General features: G+C 40.6%; 1 protein-coding gene across 9 annotated transcripts in view; it reads left to right on the forward strand.

Annotated features, from left to right (window-relative positions):
• The window catches only part of EML1 (EMAP like 1), a 210,760-nt gene that overhangs the window by 102,846 nt on the left and 87,862 nt on the right, over positions 1-20,052 (forward strand). For 6 of the 9 annotated variants that reach the window (XM_038407289.2, XM_043516655.1, XM_043516652.1 and 3 more), the window contains exon 2: positions 11,540-11,722. In XM_038407289.2, the coding sequence (XP_038263217.1) occupies positions 11,540-11,722 (183 nt within the window). Of the gene's footprint in view, positions 1-7,571; positions 7,634-11,539; positions 11,723-15,357; positions 15,424-20,052 lie in introns of those variants that run through there. The other 3 variants (XM_043516650.1, XM_043516651.1, XM_043516656.1) reach the window with 2 other exon arrangements.

Here is a 20,052-nt window from a genome sequence, read left to right on the forward strand (position 1 = left end):
TATAGCATTGTATACAGAAAGGTGGTTACCCTTCCCTTTATATTTATGACAGCTCTGCTCTGATTTCTGAGCATAACGCTTCAAAAAGCCTATTGTTCAGTGAGCTTCTGTTAATGAAATTAACAATTTTCATTACTTCCTTCAGTACTGCCTTAAGATTGGGTAAATATCTGGGATGCCAAAGCTTTGCAGTGAATGAAACAGTGATTCCAAACAACATTACCAGTTGTCTCAGATATTTTTTTCACAACTCCGCTATTTCTAGCTGTCATATTTGCTGCACCACCACTTGTAATTCCTTTGCAATTAGCCTAGTTCAATTTGTATTTTCTAAATATGCAGCCATGCAGTCCTTCGAATATCTGTACTCCTGTTGTATTTTTTGATAAAATCAGACAATACAACAAATCTTCCATAAATTCATCTTGCCAAACATACCTCACATAAACTAACAATGTTGCAATTTGAAATGTTAGTACTCTTGTCAAATTGGATAGCAAAATCCCTGGCTGACTATAACTGAGTAATAAGTTGGGCTTCCAAATGCTCTGCAATATCACATATTCGCCGAGACATTATGTTATCACTGGGAGGAATAGTTCTCAATTTTTTGGCAGATTTCTCATTAAGAATTGGACACACCATATTCAGAGGTGCTGGAAGAATAAGCTTTTTGACAACTGTAGGGGGCATTTTCTCTTTTGCCATATGGTATGCACCCAAATATGATGCCAGTTGTGCCTTATCATTCAAAATAGTTGACCAACCAAGAACTTGCGCTGATAACTTTAATTCCCATTGCTTCCTCTGAAAATATTCAAGAGGCTTAACAACGAGTTTGCCATGTTTTGTTTCTAAATGTCTTTTTAACTTCGATGGTTTTAAACTCTCATTTGCAAGCTCCTCACTGCAAATAACACACTGGGGCTTTTGATCTTGGTTTGTTTTAGCACAAGTGATGAAACCATATTTCAAAAAAGCATCACTATGCTGCCTCATCCACACTTTGGTTTTCTTTTTAGTAGATGGTTCGGATGAAGTTGACGTGGCAGAAGTATTATAGAATTTTGTGTTGCCTACTATGTATTTACACTTGCATTTTCATTTTCAGATGTAGATGGATTTGTTGACTGTGTTCCAAACTTCTTTTTCTTATTACAAAATGATCCATTTTTCAGCACGAAAGTTTGTTGATTAAGCCTTGCAACTCAAGTCTCCACAACATTAACAAAACCAACAGTATTTGGAAAGCAGTCTTGTTAGATTAGGTGATTACATTCAAAAAGGCTACGTTGTGTATGCATGTAGTGCGTAATGCATCAGAAACTCTCTGCAAACAAATAAGCCTTACTGGAAATAAGTAAAATGTCCAACATTTAAATGATTATAATGCTATTTTAAAATGGGAATGAAAGACACTTTAAGAGATCATGACATTTTAAATTTGCAAGTGACCTAATATTCCATGACCTAGTACTGGGTCATGACTGATGTAAAATAAAAAGTGGTCATCATAGACACCTTTGCAAAATCTGCGTCTGTTTGCTTTCACTATCACATTCTACTGAGGTAACTGTAAATCTGAGTGCCCTAAAGGTTGGAGCATCGAGAAAGGATGTCCTTCAGCTATGGACGAATTTGGGGTATCAGCACTGGTCCTTGGGGCCTACGGTAGCTGGGCCCCGAGGACACAGTTCTATGAAGGGTTACAGAAAGAGAGCCTGTGGGTTAGATCTGTGCCTTCCAGGCCAAGGAAATCAGACAGTGCTTCAGCCTACTCAGACTATGGAAATTTAAGATCACATGGGCCCACTGTAGTGGGACATAAACACAGCAGCCTCGTGAATGTCCTGGATACTGAGCTTTCCCAGAGCTGTATGTAACCTAAATATTATTATTTTGACATTTTCTTGTTTAAATGTACTTGTAATACTATTGGAGAAATAAGTGGTTAATCTGCTGTCTTTTTGCTCATCTTGAAATGCTACACAAAATTTTGGCATCTGCCCATGCAAAAAAATTAATAGCATAGTTAAATAGGTTACTAATGTCACCTATAGATTCTTCCACATAATCAGTGTGTACTCCAAGCTCAAACATGGCATACAACCTATTTCTACCGATTTGTTAAATTTTTGAAGAAATACAAATATTAAATAATACATTTTGAAACTCCTTAATCTCCCAAACCATCAGCCCATAATGCGGATTTAGGCTTTCTGGCAATGGCATATAAGATTTGCCATTAATGTTTGAAAATTGATCTTTACAAATTCTCAGTAACTTTAATGACTGATTTTAACATGCCCAACTGAATAACATTGCAAGCATATCTTCTTTTAACACTTTCCTTTGACAGTCTGGGATTCCAGAATTTACCTTTTGTTATTTGTAGGCTGAACCACTTCAACCATGCTTACTGGTAAATTGCATATCCTTCTCTTGGCTCTATTTCAGACATTTCTTCACATTTGGCTAAGTTCAGTAATAAGATGCTCCAAACTGGTAGATACTTTGAAAGCAGATTTATCATCTGACTCAATCTAGTTGAATAATTTGCTATAAGGAATCTTTCCAATCTATGAGATCATGGATTAGTTAATAAGAAAATAAAGGGACGAGCATGAGGAACATTCTCTTTTGTGCAGAGTTTTCTTTGAATCCTACAGAATCTCAGCTAAGAAGTAAATGCTAAGAGTTATTGCTTCCAAGCTGTAACACAAATGAAATGAGTAGACCACTACGTTGGGCCTGAAAAAGATTCTTCCTTGATCAAAGATTACCTGAATTAGAAAGCATTTCTCAGAAGATTAACTATCAGTTAATCAAACAGTTGTGTATTCCTCATCTGTATCAAGAGTTGCTCAATGATACAGATGCTACATAACTTGTCCATCCAGTCATTATGGAAGCTCAAGGTTCCGTAGTTTAGGTTGAGTTGTTTGTTTGTTTTTTCAATTAAAGCAGAGATTCAACCCACATTGTTATGTATGAAAAATGCAGCCTTACCAAAATGACAATATTTACCCTTTAGGTACAGAATACATTTTCTGAGAATTTTCAAGTTAATCCATTAATTAGTTTGGATTCAAATTTAGCACTTTGTCACATTTTTGTGTGTGTCTTCGTGATCTCAGCTCAGACATTGTCTACACAAAAAATGATAGAGAAATGAATCTTGAGTAGTTTCAGTGAAGTGGGTAGTATTTTAAAAGAAATTTTAGAATCAGTGGTTATTTTTACACATTATCTTTCAAAACTGGAAGTTTCTTATTTAGCAGAGGCTGAAAAATTATATCCTTCAGAGATCTCAAGAATTACCCTCTTTCAAAATGGTTAACATCTCCTATTGTTTTCATTGGGAATGAGGCCACAGGCTTCTTTCAGCTAAAATGCCCTTCTCAAAAAGGTCATCATCTCTTTGTAGTGACTGCATGATGGGGGAAAATATGAAAACATCTAGCATGGTTTCAAAATCTGGGAACACAGACACAAACAGGCATTAGTCATAATGATAATAATTAATCATAATGATATGTTTACTGCATGGCAAAACTACAGAGTAAAACTTGTGTGGGTGTCTTAAATATGCATTTCCTTGTATTATCATGTTTGGCTTTCTTTCAGGGTGGATTTGATTTAAATCAAATTAATTTAAATCATGATTTAAATCACTGGTCAGGAAGACTCTATTTAATCATGGTTTTCTACATAAAAGTGCATTTTTGTTGGTTATTATAACCTTAATACATGTTCTTCACAACTCTGAGATAGATTAGATGTAGGTTTCATTTTTAGAAGGTACACACTATACATTTTTAAACAGTGATTTATTTTGAAAACTTTTCAGATTAGTTTTACAGATATATCAGAAAATGAATGATTGTGTGGTTATTTCGCTTACCAAAGATAACTGAAGCAGATATTTATGAAGACATTGGGAGGTAACTATCTCCAGTTCAATAGGTTAATCATTAATATTTGGAGGATTTTCTTGCCAGGCTGTATTGGGAGGAGAACATCACCAGACAGACATTTAAATTGTTTTATTTAATTAAAACAACAAAGTTAAGTATTGTAGATTCAACAGCAAACATATAACATTTTAACAAAGCAAGCATATGTCCCTCCCTTCTCACATTTAGCTCCAGACTTCTTCTCCTTGTCCAGATCTATTCCGCCCCCAACAATCTTCTATTCATTGAACTTTTTGAAACTTTGCAATTTTAGAGAGAGGATAGGGATTGACTCTGTGTGCACTAATTTGCAGAGGGACAATAGAGTTGAGGTCTGTTATTTCTCACCTCTATATATTATTTATTTATTTAAAACATTTTTGCTGTTAACAAGCATGTTACCTCTGGAGACACAAATCCACAGTTTGAGAACTGCAAAACTAAGCATCTCTGGTGGTACCTTAGAGACTGAGCACTGAGTACTATTGGGTAGAGGAAAGATTAACCTAAATAATCTATACAGAAGCCTGTGGAACCCCATAAGATTGGGTCCATAATCCATGAACTATGGGAACTCATTTACAAAACTTTTCTTAAATATTACATGACTATATTGTCTCATACTATAGAATTAGAATTTATAATCCCTATTCCATGATGAGATATCTTTGAGCTATAATGTATCTTAATTAAAACTGTCTTTAGATAGGTTTTTTCTTCAAAAAGCATTTTATCAAAAAAATCCAATTTAAATTAAAAAAATCTTATTTTTTTATTATTTTTTTTAAAAATCATTGATTTTTATCCACCTTGCTTTCTTTTGTGTTTAATCTCATCTCTGTATTTCCTGGGTTTATAATGCTTGTTTTGGGGACAAGTACAAAATTGCTGTAAAATATTTTACTTTATATTACTGATATGTATTGTCAAACTTAACTCCATTTAATTTAGTTTTTGTCTAAATAAGAGGCTGTTTTTTACTGTGGACTCAGATTTTCTTACAAATTGCTCTGTTGATATGAAGTTGGTGATCATAATACAAAGAGAGGGTACTAAAAACTAGACTACCAATATGGCATAAGTGTTTTTAAACAGATATTACAGCTACTACAGAACAGATCATGATACAGATAACTGAATTTTGTGGCTTTTTGTGGCTTTCTCTTTTTAATACAAGTTATGCTTATTGTATTATTTTTAATTCCATTCTTCAGAACTCATATACACATTAAGAATGAAACTATCTCTTATAGCTCACTTATATTTGTATATGCATTCATGAGCAAAGCAGATTTATCCTAACTGGACTCTAACGCATCTCATCTCTGATCTTAACCTTTTACTAGCACTTGGTGAATGCTCGTTTTGTTTTGTACTCATACTTAATAGAGAACTAGATCCTAGAGGGATGTCAACAAGAAGGAGAGAGTCCCAGGTGGCCTATGTTGAGAGGAAATGCAGCAACAAGGAGAGTTTGGAAGCTAAATACATAAGAAGCAGGAGGGATAATAACAATAGAAGAGACAAGAATTATATGTTTTGTTATTCAACAAGTGGTGTGGTGTGGTGGGGGGGGGTGATGGAAAGAAGAGTAGCTGCAACAGATGGGAAGTGGGGAAATAATAAAAGGGTGTATATTGCACACACTTTGCTACTGGGTTGGTTGCATTACAGATCTTAGCCATATAGGTCACTACTAGTGCCAGTAATCAACAGTTCATCCTGCTGCCAAGAAGTCTGCTAATCTTATTTTTTATTGGACTTCTGTTGGTGAGAGAGACAAGTTTTCAAGCCACATAGAGCTCTTCTTCAGGTCTGGGAAAGATATTCCCAGCATCACAGCAAAATGCAAGATGGAACAGATTGTTTAGTTTGTGTCTCTCACCAACAGAAGTTGGTCCAGTAAAAGGTATTATCTTACCCACATTGTCTCTGTAATATCCTGGGATCAACACAGCTACAACTACACTGCATACAATCTTATTTTGGGGATTAATTAGCTGTAATAGCTTCAATAGAAATATCTGTTGCTCTACACAATAGTGATTATGCCACAGTTTGAAAAAACATTTGGTGTGTGTTATGGGGAAACAATTTCCACATATTTCAGAAATTTGAGTTCTGTTTTAGTCAAACCAAGAAGTCTAAAATATAGCTTTGTTCAGTAATTTTAAACATAAAATTGCATATGTTTTTAACATTGACATTTTCAATGTATCTTATTCTAAAAAGCCCAATTAACATAAACTGATTGCAAACTATTCTTGCAGTAGGGCTTAGAGGCCCACTACTGTTTATGCAAAAATAAAAGGAGTACTTGTGGCACCTTAGAGGCTAACAAATTTATTTGAGCATAAGCTTTTGTGAACTACAGCTCACTTCATTTGTTAGTCTCTAAGGTACCACAAGTACTCCTTTTCTTTTTGCAGATACAGACTAACACAGCTGCTACTCTGACTTCTGTTTATGGTCAGTCACTATTACCATTTCAATTTTTGAGTAGTTATAAATCAGCTGTTTAAAAAATTCTGTCATCTGGATTTTGGTATACCAAAAGCAATCTGTGAACAAACTTCATAAACAAAAATTATTTGAATGGATTTGGAGGTGAATAAAACATACTAATTTTATGTGCTTTTTTGAAATTCTCTACCAAAAAACCAATAGTTTAGTGATATTTTGGGCATATCACATGACATTTTAAAAAAGTATATTTAAATATTGTAATTATGGTTGACCTGTGCATACATAATGTTTTGTTTTTGTTGTATGTAAATTCAATACTAATGATCATAAACCATGCAATTTTAATTTCCTATCCTCTGACATCTGCGGAAGACTTTGGTTTGAAGTATATAGGAATTAAATGCATAGGAGAAAACAGTGGCTCCTTTGAAAAAGGAAAGTGTGATTCTTGTAGAGTCAGAAGAAACAACATATGCAGTGAATGTGCATTAAGAATCGTTGACAAAAGTAGGATATCCTAATATGTCTACCGGCATGATAAATATCCATTTCTACCAACAAAAGAGTACGCTAATTTTTTAAATTTTACTATTAAGGCTTTTGGTGAAATCTGCTAAAGCAGAACTCAGTTCTTGGCTCATTCTGGTTTGCCAAGAGTTTTGCAAGAAGCTTCCCAAATTAATTACTTTTTAGAATGAGTTTAATGAGAGTTTTTAAAGAGTTTACTCTTTGTGTGGAATATTTAAATAAATAAATAGATAAGGCTGTTCTTCAGTCATCACTGGATGATTTTACTTGAAGTGACTCACTGATGATATTTGTAACAGGTTGGCTTTTCCTTTAAAGGCTGGTAGGCACAGGTGAGTTGAATCAGGTAATTCCCTATAACAGCAGCAGGTGGCTGTAGCAAAGTGGGGAAGCTCAGAAAAATGCGGGAAGTAAGAGAGCCTTTTGCAGGGAAAAAGGAAAGGAGTACTTGTGGCACCTTAGAGACTAACAAATTTATTTGAACTCATTGATGAAGTGAGCTGTAGTTCACGAAAGCTTATGCTCAAATAAATTTGTTAATCTCTAAGGTGCCACAAGTACTCCTTTTCTTTTTGCGAACACAGACTAACATGGCTGCTACTCTGAAACCTGTCATTTTGCAGGGAAGACTCTGATACCAGGTGGTTTGGAAGCAAGAGACAGAAACGAGAGGCTTCAGCCAGGTAAGGCCTGGGAGTAGCCTGCCAAAGCGGGAAAGATCCCAGACAGGAAGGCCTGAGTGAAGGCTAAATTGGAGCTTCCTGGGAGTGAACAGACTCCACCAGAAAGTGATTTAGGGTTTCCCTACTGAGACCACAGGCAATAAAAGCCTGGGAGTGACTTAGGGTGACCAGACAGCAAGTGTGAAAAATCGGGATGGGGGCAGGGAGTAATAGGCACCTATATGAGACAAAGCCCTAAATATTGGGACTGTCCTTATAAAATCGGGACATCTGGTCACCCCAGAGTGACTCGACCAGAGGGTAAAACCAACATATTGTGTTTTGGGACTTGGAGTTTTATTTTGGAGTTTTATTTATGTGACTAAACTTAGGCCTCCGAGAAGGGGTGGTGAACGGACAAGAAAAGCCTGTGTGGAGCTTGTTTAAGAAACTCTTTGAGGAAGAAATTGTTACCTCAGCACTGCAGAGGTACTTTTGGGAGGCAGCTGACCCCACTACAGTATTAGCAGCAATCTTTTCATAGAATTGTAAAAACAAATATTTTTGTTACAATTCTGTTTAAAAATCACTAGCTTTTTTGCTTTATCTTTTGTATGTTTCTGAACATATCCAGATATTACTTTTTGTGTTTGTTTTCCTTATGTAAATCAGAAAAGTCAAGAATTTGTAACAGGAAGTATGAAGTTCTTCTTTGATTGCACTCCACTTCAGTGGTGTGCCCTCACACATTCCACTTCAGGTGTGTGCGTGCCAAGTTCAGCAGAATTGGAGACTTTTCCCTTAGTGGTGCCCATTCGGACAGTGCATGTGCCCTCTGCTGCCTTGTGTTGCTGCATAATGGTATAAAGGGCAGCGCTGCCCTAGCCCATCCTCAGTTCCTTCTTACCATGATCACTTACTGTGATCAGTAGTGGGAACCTGTCGGCTTGCTCCTGCAAGTTTCTCCCCTCACAGGGAATTTATCTTATCTTTCTGTAAATAGCTGGGACTTGTTAGTTCTTTATATTCACATATGTTTCTCTTGTTATTTTTATTGTTTTATTGGTGCATTGGTTCCCTTTTGTTATGGGGTGCTGACTCTGGGTACTGGGGAGTGTCTCAGTCTGTGGAGTTTAAGCCTTGTGCCGGCTACAAAAGATCTATGCCAGTGAGTGACCCTCATTCCACCTACCTAAAATTTCTCAGCAAGGGTTTCATTAGAGATGCTGCCAAATTTTCAGGGACTTTAAGCTGAAAGAGAAAGGGACAGGCAAGAGAAAGAGAGGCAAGGCTGCACCACATCCTTAGTGAGGCTGTTCTGTGTCCACCTAATGAGCCTTCCTGCTTGGGGAGTGCACCAACTGCTTTGATATTGGTGCAGAGTGCTCCCCTGGACATTGGCTTGGAACAGTGGCTTTTCCCAGGTGCTGAGGAAGAAGGATAAAAGGTTGAATTCATCCAAGGAGCCAAGGCTTGGGTGTGATAGAAAATCTAGGTCCCTGGTTCCATCCACCAATAAGCACTTGGAAAGACAGAGGAAGGTGTCCTCTGGCAAGAGATGCTCGTTGGTACCAACCACTTCACATCCAAGGTTGTTAACTGTGATACCGGTACCTGACTACTTCTATGCAACATGAAAGGATCTCAGTACCAGCAAGGCTGGAGACATATGTGGCAGCACAAGACATACTCTTCCTTTTGGTGCTGGACTTCCAAGATTACAGGAGACAGCTCACCCAGTGCAAATGTATCCTCAGGACTCAGTTATAGACTTGCCTGAGGGTAGTGACTTTGGTACTATGGGTGGATAAAGCATCAGTCTGTCTGGTGTTTCTCGACCAGTGCAGTCTAAGAGGGGTAAATCTACTTTGATATCCCTGATATCAGTATGTCTGGAGCAGCACACTTTAGTCTCGGCATTGCCTGGTATGGCATCACCATGATCAGCTAACTCAGGGTCTTCCTTAGAGTCTGAGGTAGGCTCTTATGCCTCTCGCTCCTGAGACAGACAACGACTGTCCTTTTCCTTCATCAAGAGAGCTGTGTTCCTGGTGCCCACCGGAGGTACAGAGATGCTCCAGAGAAAGAGAACCTTAAATCAGTCATAGCTGGAATCATATGCCATGTACCCATGGCTCCAGTGAAACCTGCTTCTAAATCCTCCCCAGTTCCTCTCTTTAAAATCTGCCACCAGGTGCCATGAGGAGGTCCAGGAGGATGTCTTCACGACTGAGCAAAATCCTCAACCTTCGGAATATCCACCCACTATGCTGCAGGGGAATCAGTCTCAGACTCCTTTATATTTGTCCTCATCATTGCCTGATGAGACTGTAGTGCCACAAAATACTTCACCAGTCCAAGATGACTACAGGGCTTACCAAGACATTTTCAAACAAGTAGCTACCTCTCATGATACCCCTTTTGAGAGAGTGTTTGATTAGCCTTGTAAATATTCTGGTTTCAATAGGGCCATCTAGAGTGACTATCCCTATCAACAAGGCCTTCCTGGAGTCTGGAAGATCTTTGTAGCAAATGCCATCTTCTCTGTCTCCAACAGCCAAGAGAACCAAAAAAGATACTATGTGCCTGCTCAAGGCTATGAGCCTTTTTATACCCATTCATTGCCAGGTTCCTTAGTTCTCTTAGCAGTGAGTGAAGGAACACATCTGGGATGGCCTTCTTCTTCCCCAAAGGACAAGCATGTAAAGAGACTAGACCTTTTTGATAGAAAGGTTTACTCCACAGCTGCCTACAATTTCATATCTCTAACCAGCAAGGCTTCTCCCTCTGGGACTATGTAGTTTTCAGAGAAGTTGCCAGAGTATGGCAGGCAGGAACTCCAGGACATCTTAGCAGTCGGCAAACTGATGGTTAGGATTCTTTGAAAACTTCTTTAGATGGGGCAGATTTGGCAGCCAGAGCTATGGCATCTGCAGATGCTCATGGAATGGAGGGGAGTCTGGGGCAGCTCCACCTTTTATACCATCACGCAGTAGCATGAGGCAGCAGAGGGCCCATGTGCTGCCCCAATGGGTACCACTAAAGGAAAAATCTCTAACTCTGGTACACTGGGCACACACACATCTGAAGTGAAATGGACACGTGCAACACATCTTGAAGAAAAAAAGTTACAGAATTGGCTAGTAACTTTTTTCTATTTAATAAGAAATGGAGTGGGATACACAAATAAGATTGCAGTCCAAAATAACTCCATTTACTGTTTTGAGGTGAAAAGAGTGCACACTTTCTGTCAGGTTCTAAGTATCTACCAGATTCAGTTATTTCTAAATATAGGATGAATTGTAAAGAAATGTGAAGACCAACTGTAAATTTACAGAGTAACGGCCAGTCCTTCGAGTACTTACGCATGTACTTAATATTTAACTTTTAAATCAATGAGACTACTTTCATATATTGTTACTTATGTGCATAAGTGCTTGCAGGATTGGACCAATATTGCATCTTTTTACAAGTGACTCAGCAAACCAAAACATGTATGGGCAATATTTGAGAAATTTCAATCAAGTGAGAAATGACCAGTTTTATTAGATACACACATAGATGCAAAACAGCTTTTTGGTCTTCTGGTATTTTGAGCACTGATAATATTGGCATTTCTTTATAAAGGCAGGAGCTTAGGAGATGTGGGGATAAGTAGATTACACTGATACAGAATACAGTACATGCACTGTGGGTGTTTAAGAAAATGGATGTATAACAAGAATGAATCTTGAAAGTAAAGCTATGATTTTACGAGGCTGGATTTTTCTCAGAAGCCTTTGTTTTCTCACATCGTCTCAAAACATTCCTTTTCATTATAATTCCACAGGTCTGAAAAAATAAATTATGCTTCCAGATAACGTAGATACATTCTGTATTTCTTGATAACACATTGAGATTACATTGTTTTCACACCATTTTGTTTAGATGACAGTGCCTCTGCTGCAAGCAGTATGGAGGTAACAGACCGCATTGCTTCTCTGGAGCAGCGTGTTCAGATGCAGGAAGATGACATTCAGCTGCTCAAATCTGCCCTGGCTGATGTGGTTCGACGTTTGAATATTACAGAGGAACAGCAGGCCATGCAGAACAAGAAAGGACCTACCAAAGGTTTGCATTTCAAATCTATGTAAACAAATGTATTTAAAATAGTCAAACATTTATATGTGTTAAAGTTTGTCATTATTTAAGTCTTTTAAAACACTCAGGATGAACAACTAAATTTAAATTTAAAAACAAAATTCATCAACTACCAAATAGAATACATAAAAAAATAAAAGTAAGTGTAGCAGTCTTTCAGAAACTCACACAACCTATTAAAGCATCTGCATTTTCTTACTGTTTTAATCCACATTTTTAATTTTCCCACAATTCCTGTTTGCTGCCTCTTGTCCAAAATTAGATCATAAACTTTTCAAGGAGTGGGTCATCTTCTGTGGACTGAAATCCCTATTTTATCTTGGCAATACAGATGAAGCTGATCAGCCAGTGAAGATGGCTAAGCTGTCTTTGAGTATCTCATACTAACCTAGCTTGATTCATCTTGTGCAGAATAATGTCAATTTATACAAAGGTAATAAAAAAATTAAGTTGAGCATCCAGTATTACATAAATAGCTAAGGTTTGCTGCAACCAGAATGACATGGTGTAAGTAGTAGTAGTCTGATGTAGTCAGATTTGCTTGCTGTAAAAGTGTGGTGAGTTTGTTTCCATAGGAAAGTTATTCCAAACTGCATGGGTTTTTTTGTTTTTCCTCTTTTGTTCTGTAATCTTAATAGATGTAATTGTGGCAAGCTAGATGTGAAAACTATGGCTAGGTTCACTAGCTCTCTGATACCTGAATTATGAAAGTACTTTCATTACAAGTGGGATATATTTTCACTTAAACGTTTTAAATTTATATTTGAAGGAAAATATGCATTTTATGGTCTTGTAAGTAAGTTACAGGGCTGAGAATGAGGGATTTGGACTTTTCTCCCAGATCTACCACAGACCTTTTGTGTGACCTTGTGTCATCAATTACTTTTTAGGCCCTGATGCAGCAAAACAGTTGAGCACATGCTGCGGTGAATTAGGGCCTTTGTATGTTTTGGTCGGGGAGGCCAGCAGCTCACTGTGGAACTAAATTAATGGGTTTTTAAACACATTAGTTCTTGGCTGGAACATGCTGAAGGAGTCCACACTATTATTTTTTTGTCTCTCCTATTGTTGTAGGATTGCCAGGTTTTTGACTGGAACACCTGGTCGAAAAGGCGCCCCGGTGGCTCTGGTCATCACCGTCAGCATCACTGACTGGACCGTTTAAAGTCCGGTCGGCGGTGCAGCAGGGCTAAGGCAGGCTCCCTGGCTCTGCATGGCTTCCGGAAACGGCTGTCCTGTCCTTGCAGTCTCTAGGCATAGGTGTGACCAGGGAAGCTCTGTGCATGTCCCCATCCCAAGTGCCAGCTCCGCAGCTCCCGTTGGCCAGGAACTGCAGCCAATGAGAGCTGCAGGGCCGGCACCTGTGGGTACAGGCAGTGCACACTGCACAGAGCTGCCTGGCTGCTTCTCTGCTTAGGAGCGGCCGCTTCTGGGAGCCGCATGGAGCCAGGGCAGGCAGGGAGCCTGCCTTAGCCCCGCTGCGCCGCTGACTGAGAGCTGCAGCCTGAACCCTCACCCACACCCCAACTCCCTGAGCTCCCTCCCAGAGCTCGCACCCCACACCGCCTCCCACACCCCACCCCTTTGCCTGCTCCCGCACTCCAAACCTCTCGGCCCCAGCCTGGAGCCCCCTCCTACCCTCCAAACCCCTCATCCCCGGCCCCACCCCAGAGCCTGCACCTCCAGATGGAACCTGCACCTGCTTCCTGAGCCACTTGAGATAAGTGCATCCAGCTGGAGCCCGAACCCCCACCCACACCCCAACCTCCTGCCTGAACCCTGAGCCCGCACCCGCATCCCAAATCCCTCTGCTGCAGCCCGGAGCCCCCTCCCACATCCTGAATCACTCATGTATGGCCCCACCTTGGAGTCCGCACCCCCAGCCAGAACCCTCACCCCCTTCTGCACCCTAACCACCTGCCCTAGCCCAGTGAAAGTGAGTGAGGTTGGGGGAGAGCGAGCAATGGAGGGAGGAGGGGATGGAGTGAGTGAGAGCGGGGCCTTGGAGAAGGGGCGGAGCAAGGGGGCCTTAGGGAAGGGGTGAGGCAGGGCAAGGGTGTTCAGTTTGTGCAGTTAGAAAGTTGGCAACCCTAATTATTGTCCTTGCTTCTAGAAACTGTTTAAGGTCTGATAAAGTATATACTACTATAAGTAGCTTCAGAAAAAAAAAAGCTCCATTCCAACATAATTTTTGAGGGGCTAAGAAGCCCTATGTTACATCTGAGGTGAGAAAACAAAGGCCAGTAATTATTGTCAAATTGCAGCTAGATCAGTTCTTATTCTTAGGCTTCATGCCAGTGTAAGAAGTACAACTACAGGGCCAATCCTGCTTGCATTGAAGTTAATGGTGCATTGACTTTGGTAGGAGCCGAACTGGATGCTAATATAGCAGATACTTTCTTTATGATGGCAATTTTCTCAGACATTTGTACCACATACTGCAGAGGAAGAGCGTCAACTAACATGAGCTGTTCGGCCATCACAAACTACTGAAATAAGTATTGATAACATTTGTGATTTGCTCTAGGGCAATTTCCTGCTAATTTCCAGAAATAGGTGCAACTATAAATATTAATATAAAATTTATATTTATCACGATATTTCACCTTCATCATCACTGTGCTTCCCCCATACCTCTGCGGGGATATAAAGTAGAATTAGAAGCATCTTAATAATTTGTTCCTTTTAGCAGTTTTGACAAAATGCTAAACTTCAGAGGTGGACATTTTTCTCATGAATTATAGGTAAAACTATTTTTGAACAAACTGCATACCTCAAACAACTTAAAACCAAACCAACAAAATCACTTAACAATTTCCTGTATGTTAAAATTATACCTCACTTTTAGGAAAAACTTGAGTGATAGTTTAGAGCAGCAGTGACTAACAATGACCGTTACGGGAGGGATTTGACTAGGGGGGGCCAAAGCTGGAACTGCAGACATCTTGTCATGGGAAGTTGATTAAGACTCAAACTTTTTCCCATCGTCTGCACCTTTAACCCCCAGTGCCACAATTATTAAACAAAAAATTGAACTTGGATCTCAAACACTCTCGTGCAAAAGACTGACCCATAATAGTCAGGATTTGAAGTGCAGTTATATCTTGTTTCATGCAGATATTCAATAATTCAAATCAGAGGTGCTATGTTGGGGCCCACCTGAGAGAAAGGTAAACTCCCAGCTCAACTTTTAAGACCTGGCACTGGGCATTGCAGTGGACAGTAGATTCTAAAACCACTGCAGACTGCTCAAATTTTCCCATGGCACAGTAGTTAACTTTGCTTGGTTTAAAGTCTAATGAATTCCAATTTTAGACAGCATAATGAAGCTAAGCTCAGGATAAAAGCAGTTATTGTTTGTGCAGTGTTGTATGAGCACTTGTGTGAGCTTTCAGTCATGGAGTTAAAAAAATACATATAATGAAACTTCAGTTGCTTACCTAGTCCAGTTAGGAGTTCATTTACTAATGGCTTTTAAAAAATTTAATTAGCCTATTATGTAGAGTTTTTATTACTTCCTGCCTTTCTTTTATTTTTGTTTATTATTCTTTCCTTTTTTCAATTATTGGTTTGTTTGTAATCTTAATAGCCCTATTAATCCATAGATCAGAATATGACTAAAAAAGCAGCTGCTGCTGAGCCTGATAAACATGTCAGTGCTGCTACAACAGGTAAGACTCTGAAGCAACAGAACTTGCAAAATAAATATGTAACAACTGAAAAAATTATAATATGAATGACTGAGTTACTAGCAAGCTAACAGTACTGTCATGTTTGGAGCTATTTGACAGCTATAGTTATTTAGAATAACTAATAAATACAACTAAAAAGCCACAGAGTATGTAACTGATTAATTAAAGAATTTAAAAAGAGTTAATAACCTAACACTTAAGAATTCCAGATTATTGTTGTACTGCACGCCTTTTTCATTCTAACTTTGTAGTAGTAATAGGGTTAGAACTTGGATCCTTGTGCTCCAGAAGCACAGGTGCTTACCACTTGATTAGAAGATGAATCTCCATTAGCTTGTAGCAGTATAGCATTTGTGACATACTGTGGAATAATTCTGATTCTATCCAGGTAAGAAGGTAGGTATGCACTTAGCCAGCTCATTCCAACACTTTTTACTAGGTTTGGGTCTTTATACATGTATCCAATTATGAAAACACAGAAGCTGTTTGTCAGCACGATAACAGTACTCACAACAGTTTAAGACCAGATATGAAGAAAAGCACATCTAGCCAACTGCAACTGGAACTTACTTTGGCAAAACAGAATCATCTGAGTATTTATATGGCCATAACATTGGTGTTATGAAAAGACCATTGGATGGTTAATGATCACAAGTTTTCAGGACATTGGCTTCATATGTCAACCACAAAGTAGCACCTCTATATTAAAAATAAATGAATACATGAAGAGCAGATTTACATTTTAATGTTATTAGAAAACTTTGTTTTGGTGTCTAATTTGCATTGCAAAATGTACGAATCCAATTTTTGTTAGTATCTGTAATACTTTCTGTTCTGGTATTCACGTAATTTAGTGCTCTCTTGTCAAATGTGCGGCAAGCTTTCATGCTCAAAATGGACTTCAGTGCTCAGACATGTTGGCTAAAGTCAGTTAACATGGACAAACATACGAAAGCTTGTTTTGTTCAGAGTTTGAAAACCCCTGAGGTCTGCAAGGCAGTCAGGGGTGGCCAACCTGTCGCTCTGGAGCCACATGCGGCTCTTCAGAAGTTAATATGCAGCTCCTTGTATAGGCACCGACTCCGGGGCTGGAGCTACAGGTGCCAACTTTCCAAAGTGCCGGGGCGTGTTCACTGCTCAACCCCTGGCGCTGCCACGGACCCTGCCCCCACTCCACCCTTTCCCTTCCCCTCCCCTGAGCCAGCCTTTCCCTCACTCCTCCCCAGAGCCTCCTGCATGCCACGAAACAGCTGATCGGGAGGTCCAGTGAGGGGGGGGAGGCGCTGATCGGCAGGACTGCCGGTGGGCAGGAGGCGCTGGAAGCAGGGGGAGGGAGCTGATGGTGGGGCTGTTGATGTATTACTGTGGCTCTTTGGCAATGTACATTGGTAAATTCTGGCTCCTTCTCAGGCTCAGGTTGGCCACCCCTGAAGGCAGTAATGACTGAGAAGCTTACAACAGTCACATTCCAATGTTCTAGAAGCTAGAAAGAGTTATTAACATAGTATAATCGGGAATCATGTGCAGTTTTTTTCTTAGTGCTTTTTCAAGAGTGATTTGTTTCATTGGTGTCAATTAGGACTCTTCCTCATTTCAGTGTTCCCTTGGAGCATCCTCTGAGTCCTTTTAGATGTAATCTATGGACCCAATAGGAGCATGAGAAAAGAACTAACTTCTTTCCTCAACGAATAAAGTTTAATGGCAAAACTGAGTTACCAAGTTCAGTGGGGCAAAGATTGACAGCTTTTAGTTTGTAGAAATAAAACCAGGGTAGTCTATTAAAGCTGAGGGCCCCATTATTCTAGGCATTGTACAGACACATAGGAAAACATGGTCCCTGGCCAGCATTTACAAACTAAGACCCCAGTCCTGCTATTTACTGCATGTCCATGTGGAACCCCTTTGACTTCTGTGGAGCTCCATGCTGGCACAGTGATTCACCCATGTGCAATGAACTGGAGGATCGAAGCCCAAGAAGGATGGTTTCTGCCCTATGACAAGACATAGCAATAGGGCAAAATTGTCAAAAGCACTAAGTCTCATTTTCAAAAGTGACTTAAGGTCCTAAATCTCATTTGCTTTCAATTAGATGTAGGATCCTAACAACCTAAATCAGTTTGAAAATGAGATTTAGGCTCTTAAGTCACTTAGGCACATTTTGAAATTTTTATCCATAATCTTATAATGAAATATGCATCTCATTCTAAACACCCATTCAGAACACTTGCTCTTCTATGCCTTAGTACTTACAGCAGAAACGGAATGGACATCTATGATGGAGTAGTCTGCCCAAATGAGGGTGCCGGTTAGGCCATCCCGGTCATGTGACATGGCCCTTTAAAACGATCGGAACTTTCTGGTGTATGCAAAGGCCTAGCAAATAAGCTGTACTGGTGGAGAGGAAGTGGTCACAGGAATAAGTGTTAATATGGAGAAAGTCACTGACTGTTTCTTTAAAGGACCAGGAGCCTTGCAGAGTGGTCAGGGCAAGAATCCTCTCTCACCCAATCAGTTGGAAATGATCTGGGAGAAGGGGACTAGCATATTTGTCACTTCCTCTCTCATAGCAGGGCAGAGATCAGCAGGAAAAGGCTGACCTGTGGAATCCTCCAAGATAGAGGACTAATTGGGAAAAGGCACCCACCTGAGGGTGAAGCTGGCTAAAGCCTTGTAACTTAGAATCATAGAATCATAGAAGATTAGGATTGGAAGAGACCTTAGGGTGTCATCTTATCCAGCCCCTGCTTGAAGCAGTACCAACACCAACTAAATCATCCCAGCCAGGGCTTTGTCAAGTCAGGCCTTAAAAACCTCTAAAGATGGAGATTCCACCACCTCCCTAGGAAACCCATTCCAGTGCTTCACCATCTTCCCAGTGTAATATTGTTTTCTAATATCCAACCTAGACCTCCCTCACAGCAACTTGAGACCATGGCTCCTTGTTCTGTCAACTTGCCCAAACCATTACCCCAGCTCCATAGAAGAGAGCTGGGGGAGACTCCTGTCTGGAGTAAGGAGATCTGATTGCCTGAACCACAACCCCAGCTCCAGGAGGAGGGCCGAGGTGAGCTCCTTCCTGAAGAAGATAGCGCATGGCCTAACTTCATGGCTCATAACCCCCACTCCAAGGAGAGAGCTGGGGATGGTTGGGGGTGGAATCCTGCTTTAAGGGAGGAAACAATATGGATGGTTTGAAACACAACCTGGTGAGTGCCAGAGAGGCTGAGAAGCCCCTGGGAGTGGAGCAGGGGCTCACAATACAGGAGGAGGAGAAGCCACCCACAGAATCTCGGGAGGAGAGTACCTTAGGGATGAACTAGGGGAACAGTATACAGGAGTAGCTCAATAGAAAGCAGGCCAGGGAAACAGTAAAGGGTTGGGGAGAGATTGGCGTAACCGCTTTATACTGGGCCTTGGCCTGGAACATAGGGAAGAGGCAGGACTGGGTTTCCCTACCAAACTCAGCAAGAGAGTTTATTAAGGACTGGAGCAAGTGGGCCAAACTCAGAGACCAGGGACTGCATGCTCCAGTTAGGAAAACTGGCCTCTTGAAGCACTGGACTTTTCAGCACCCTGAAAGGGGACAGGACTACCAACAACCCAGCTGAAGGGCCGAGGTCATGACAAAGAACCAACAAGTGAGCTAGATAGCTAAAGCTCCATCTGAATGCTGACTTCGTCTCACAGGATGGTGAAGAACAGTTGGGGGAGAGGAGGCAGATCTCAAATGGAGTCATAAGGGGAGGGATGTGTGAAAGAGCAGAGAAACTGCTGCCTTGCACAGCAGGGGTTAAAGAAAACTTGTGGGCTCAGCTAGCCATGCCCTGCTATACATGCAGCCAATGCCAGGCCTGGAGTGGGAAGAAAAGGAAGGAGCCTGGCTCAGTTGGGGGCTGTCTATCAAGATCTTCTGAGGCACCCTGACTTGAGTAAAGATCCTCATAAGCTTCGTAGTAACTCTTTTGGAATTCATGGAGCATAATGGCATGGCTTCTGCGTCTAAAGCATGATACGTGGTCTGTGCAACCCCAATTAAGTATGGGGTCAGCACTGCAACCCATTGGTCTCAGGACTACCGTGGCTACCTGCTCAAAAGTTTCTAAGAAAGCCTCAGGATCATCCTCACGCCCCGTTTTGGTAAACCGGATAGGGGTGGGATTAGTTGGCTCTGCTGGAGCACTGAGTCGCAGTATGGAGGCCATCTGCTGGACTGCCAATTCACCAATTAACTGCTGCTACTGCATGGCCATCTGCTGCAGAAGTTGTTGCTGTTGATGGTGGATGTTTGCTCAGCCATCCATTTCGGCAGCTGTTCCATCTCCATTCAAGGTCTTTCCTTTTGTTTGGGCTTTTGCTTTTTTTTTTTAAGTTCCCTTCAGCAGGGACTAGGGCAATACCCATGTTCTCCACCATTTGTGATAGAGCCTTCGGTGGCCAGGCAGCCTAGTGGCTAGATCGCTGGTCAGCTGCGTTGGAGGGGGACCCAGACTCTCCCCAGGGCCTTGTGTAGTTCAAACCCCTAAACCCCTAAAGGGTTGATGGATCTGTTTCTCTGCCGGGGGGCGGTCAAGACCCGCTTCTCTGGGTTGATACTTATTAGAGTCTCTT

The sequence above is a fragment of the Dermochelys coriacea genome, chromosome 6, assembly GCF_009764565.3.
Source record: "Dermochelys coriacea isolate rDerCor1 chromosome 6, rDerCor1.pri.v4, whole genome shotgun sequence".
Lineage (NCBI taxonomy): Eukaryota > Metazoa > Chordata > Testudines > Dermochelyidae > Dermochelys > Dermochelys coriacea.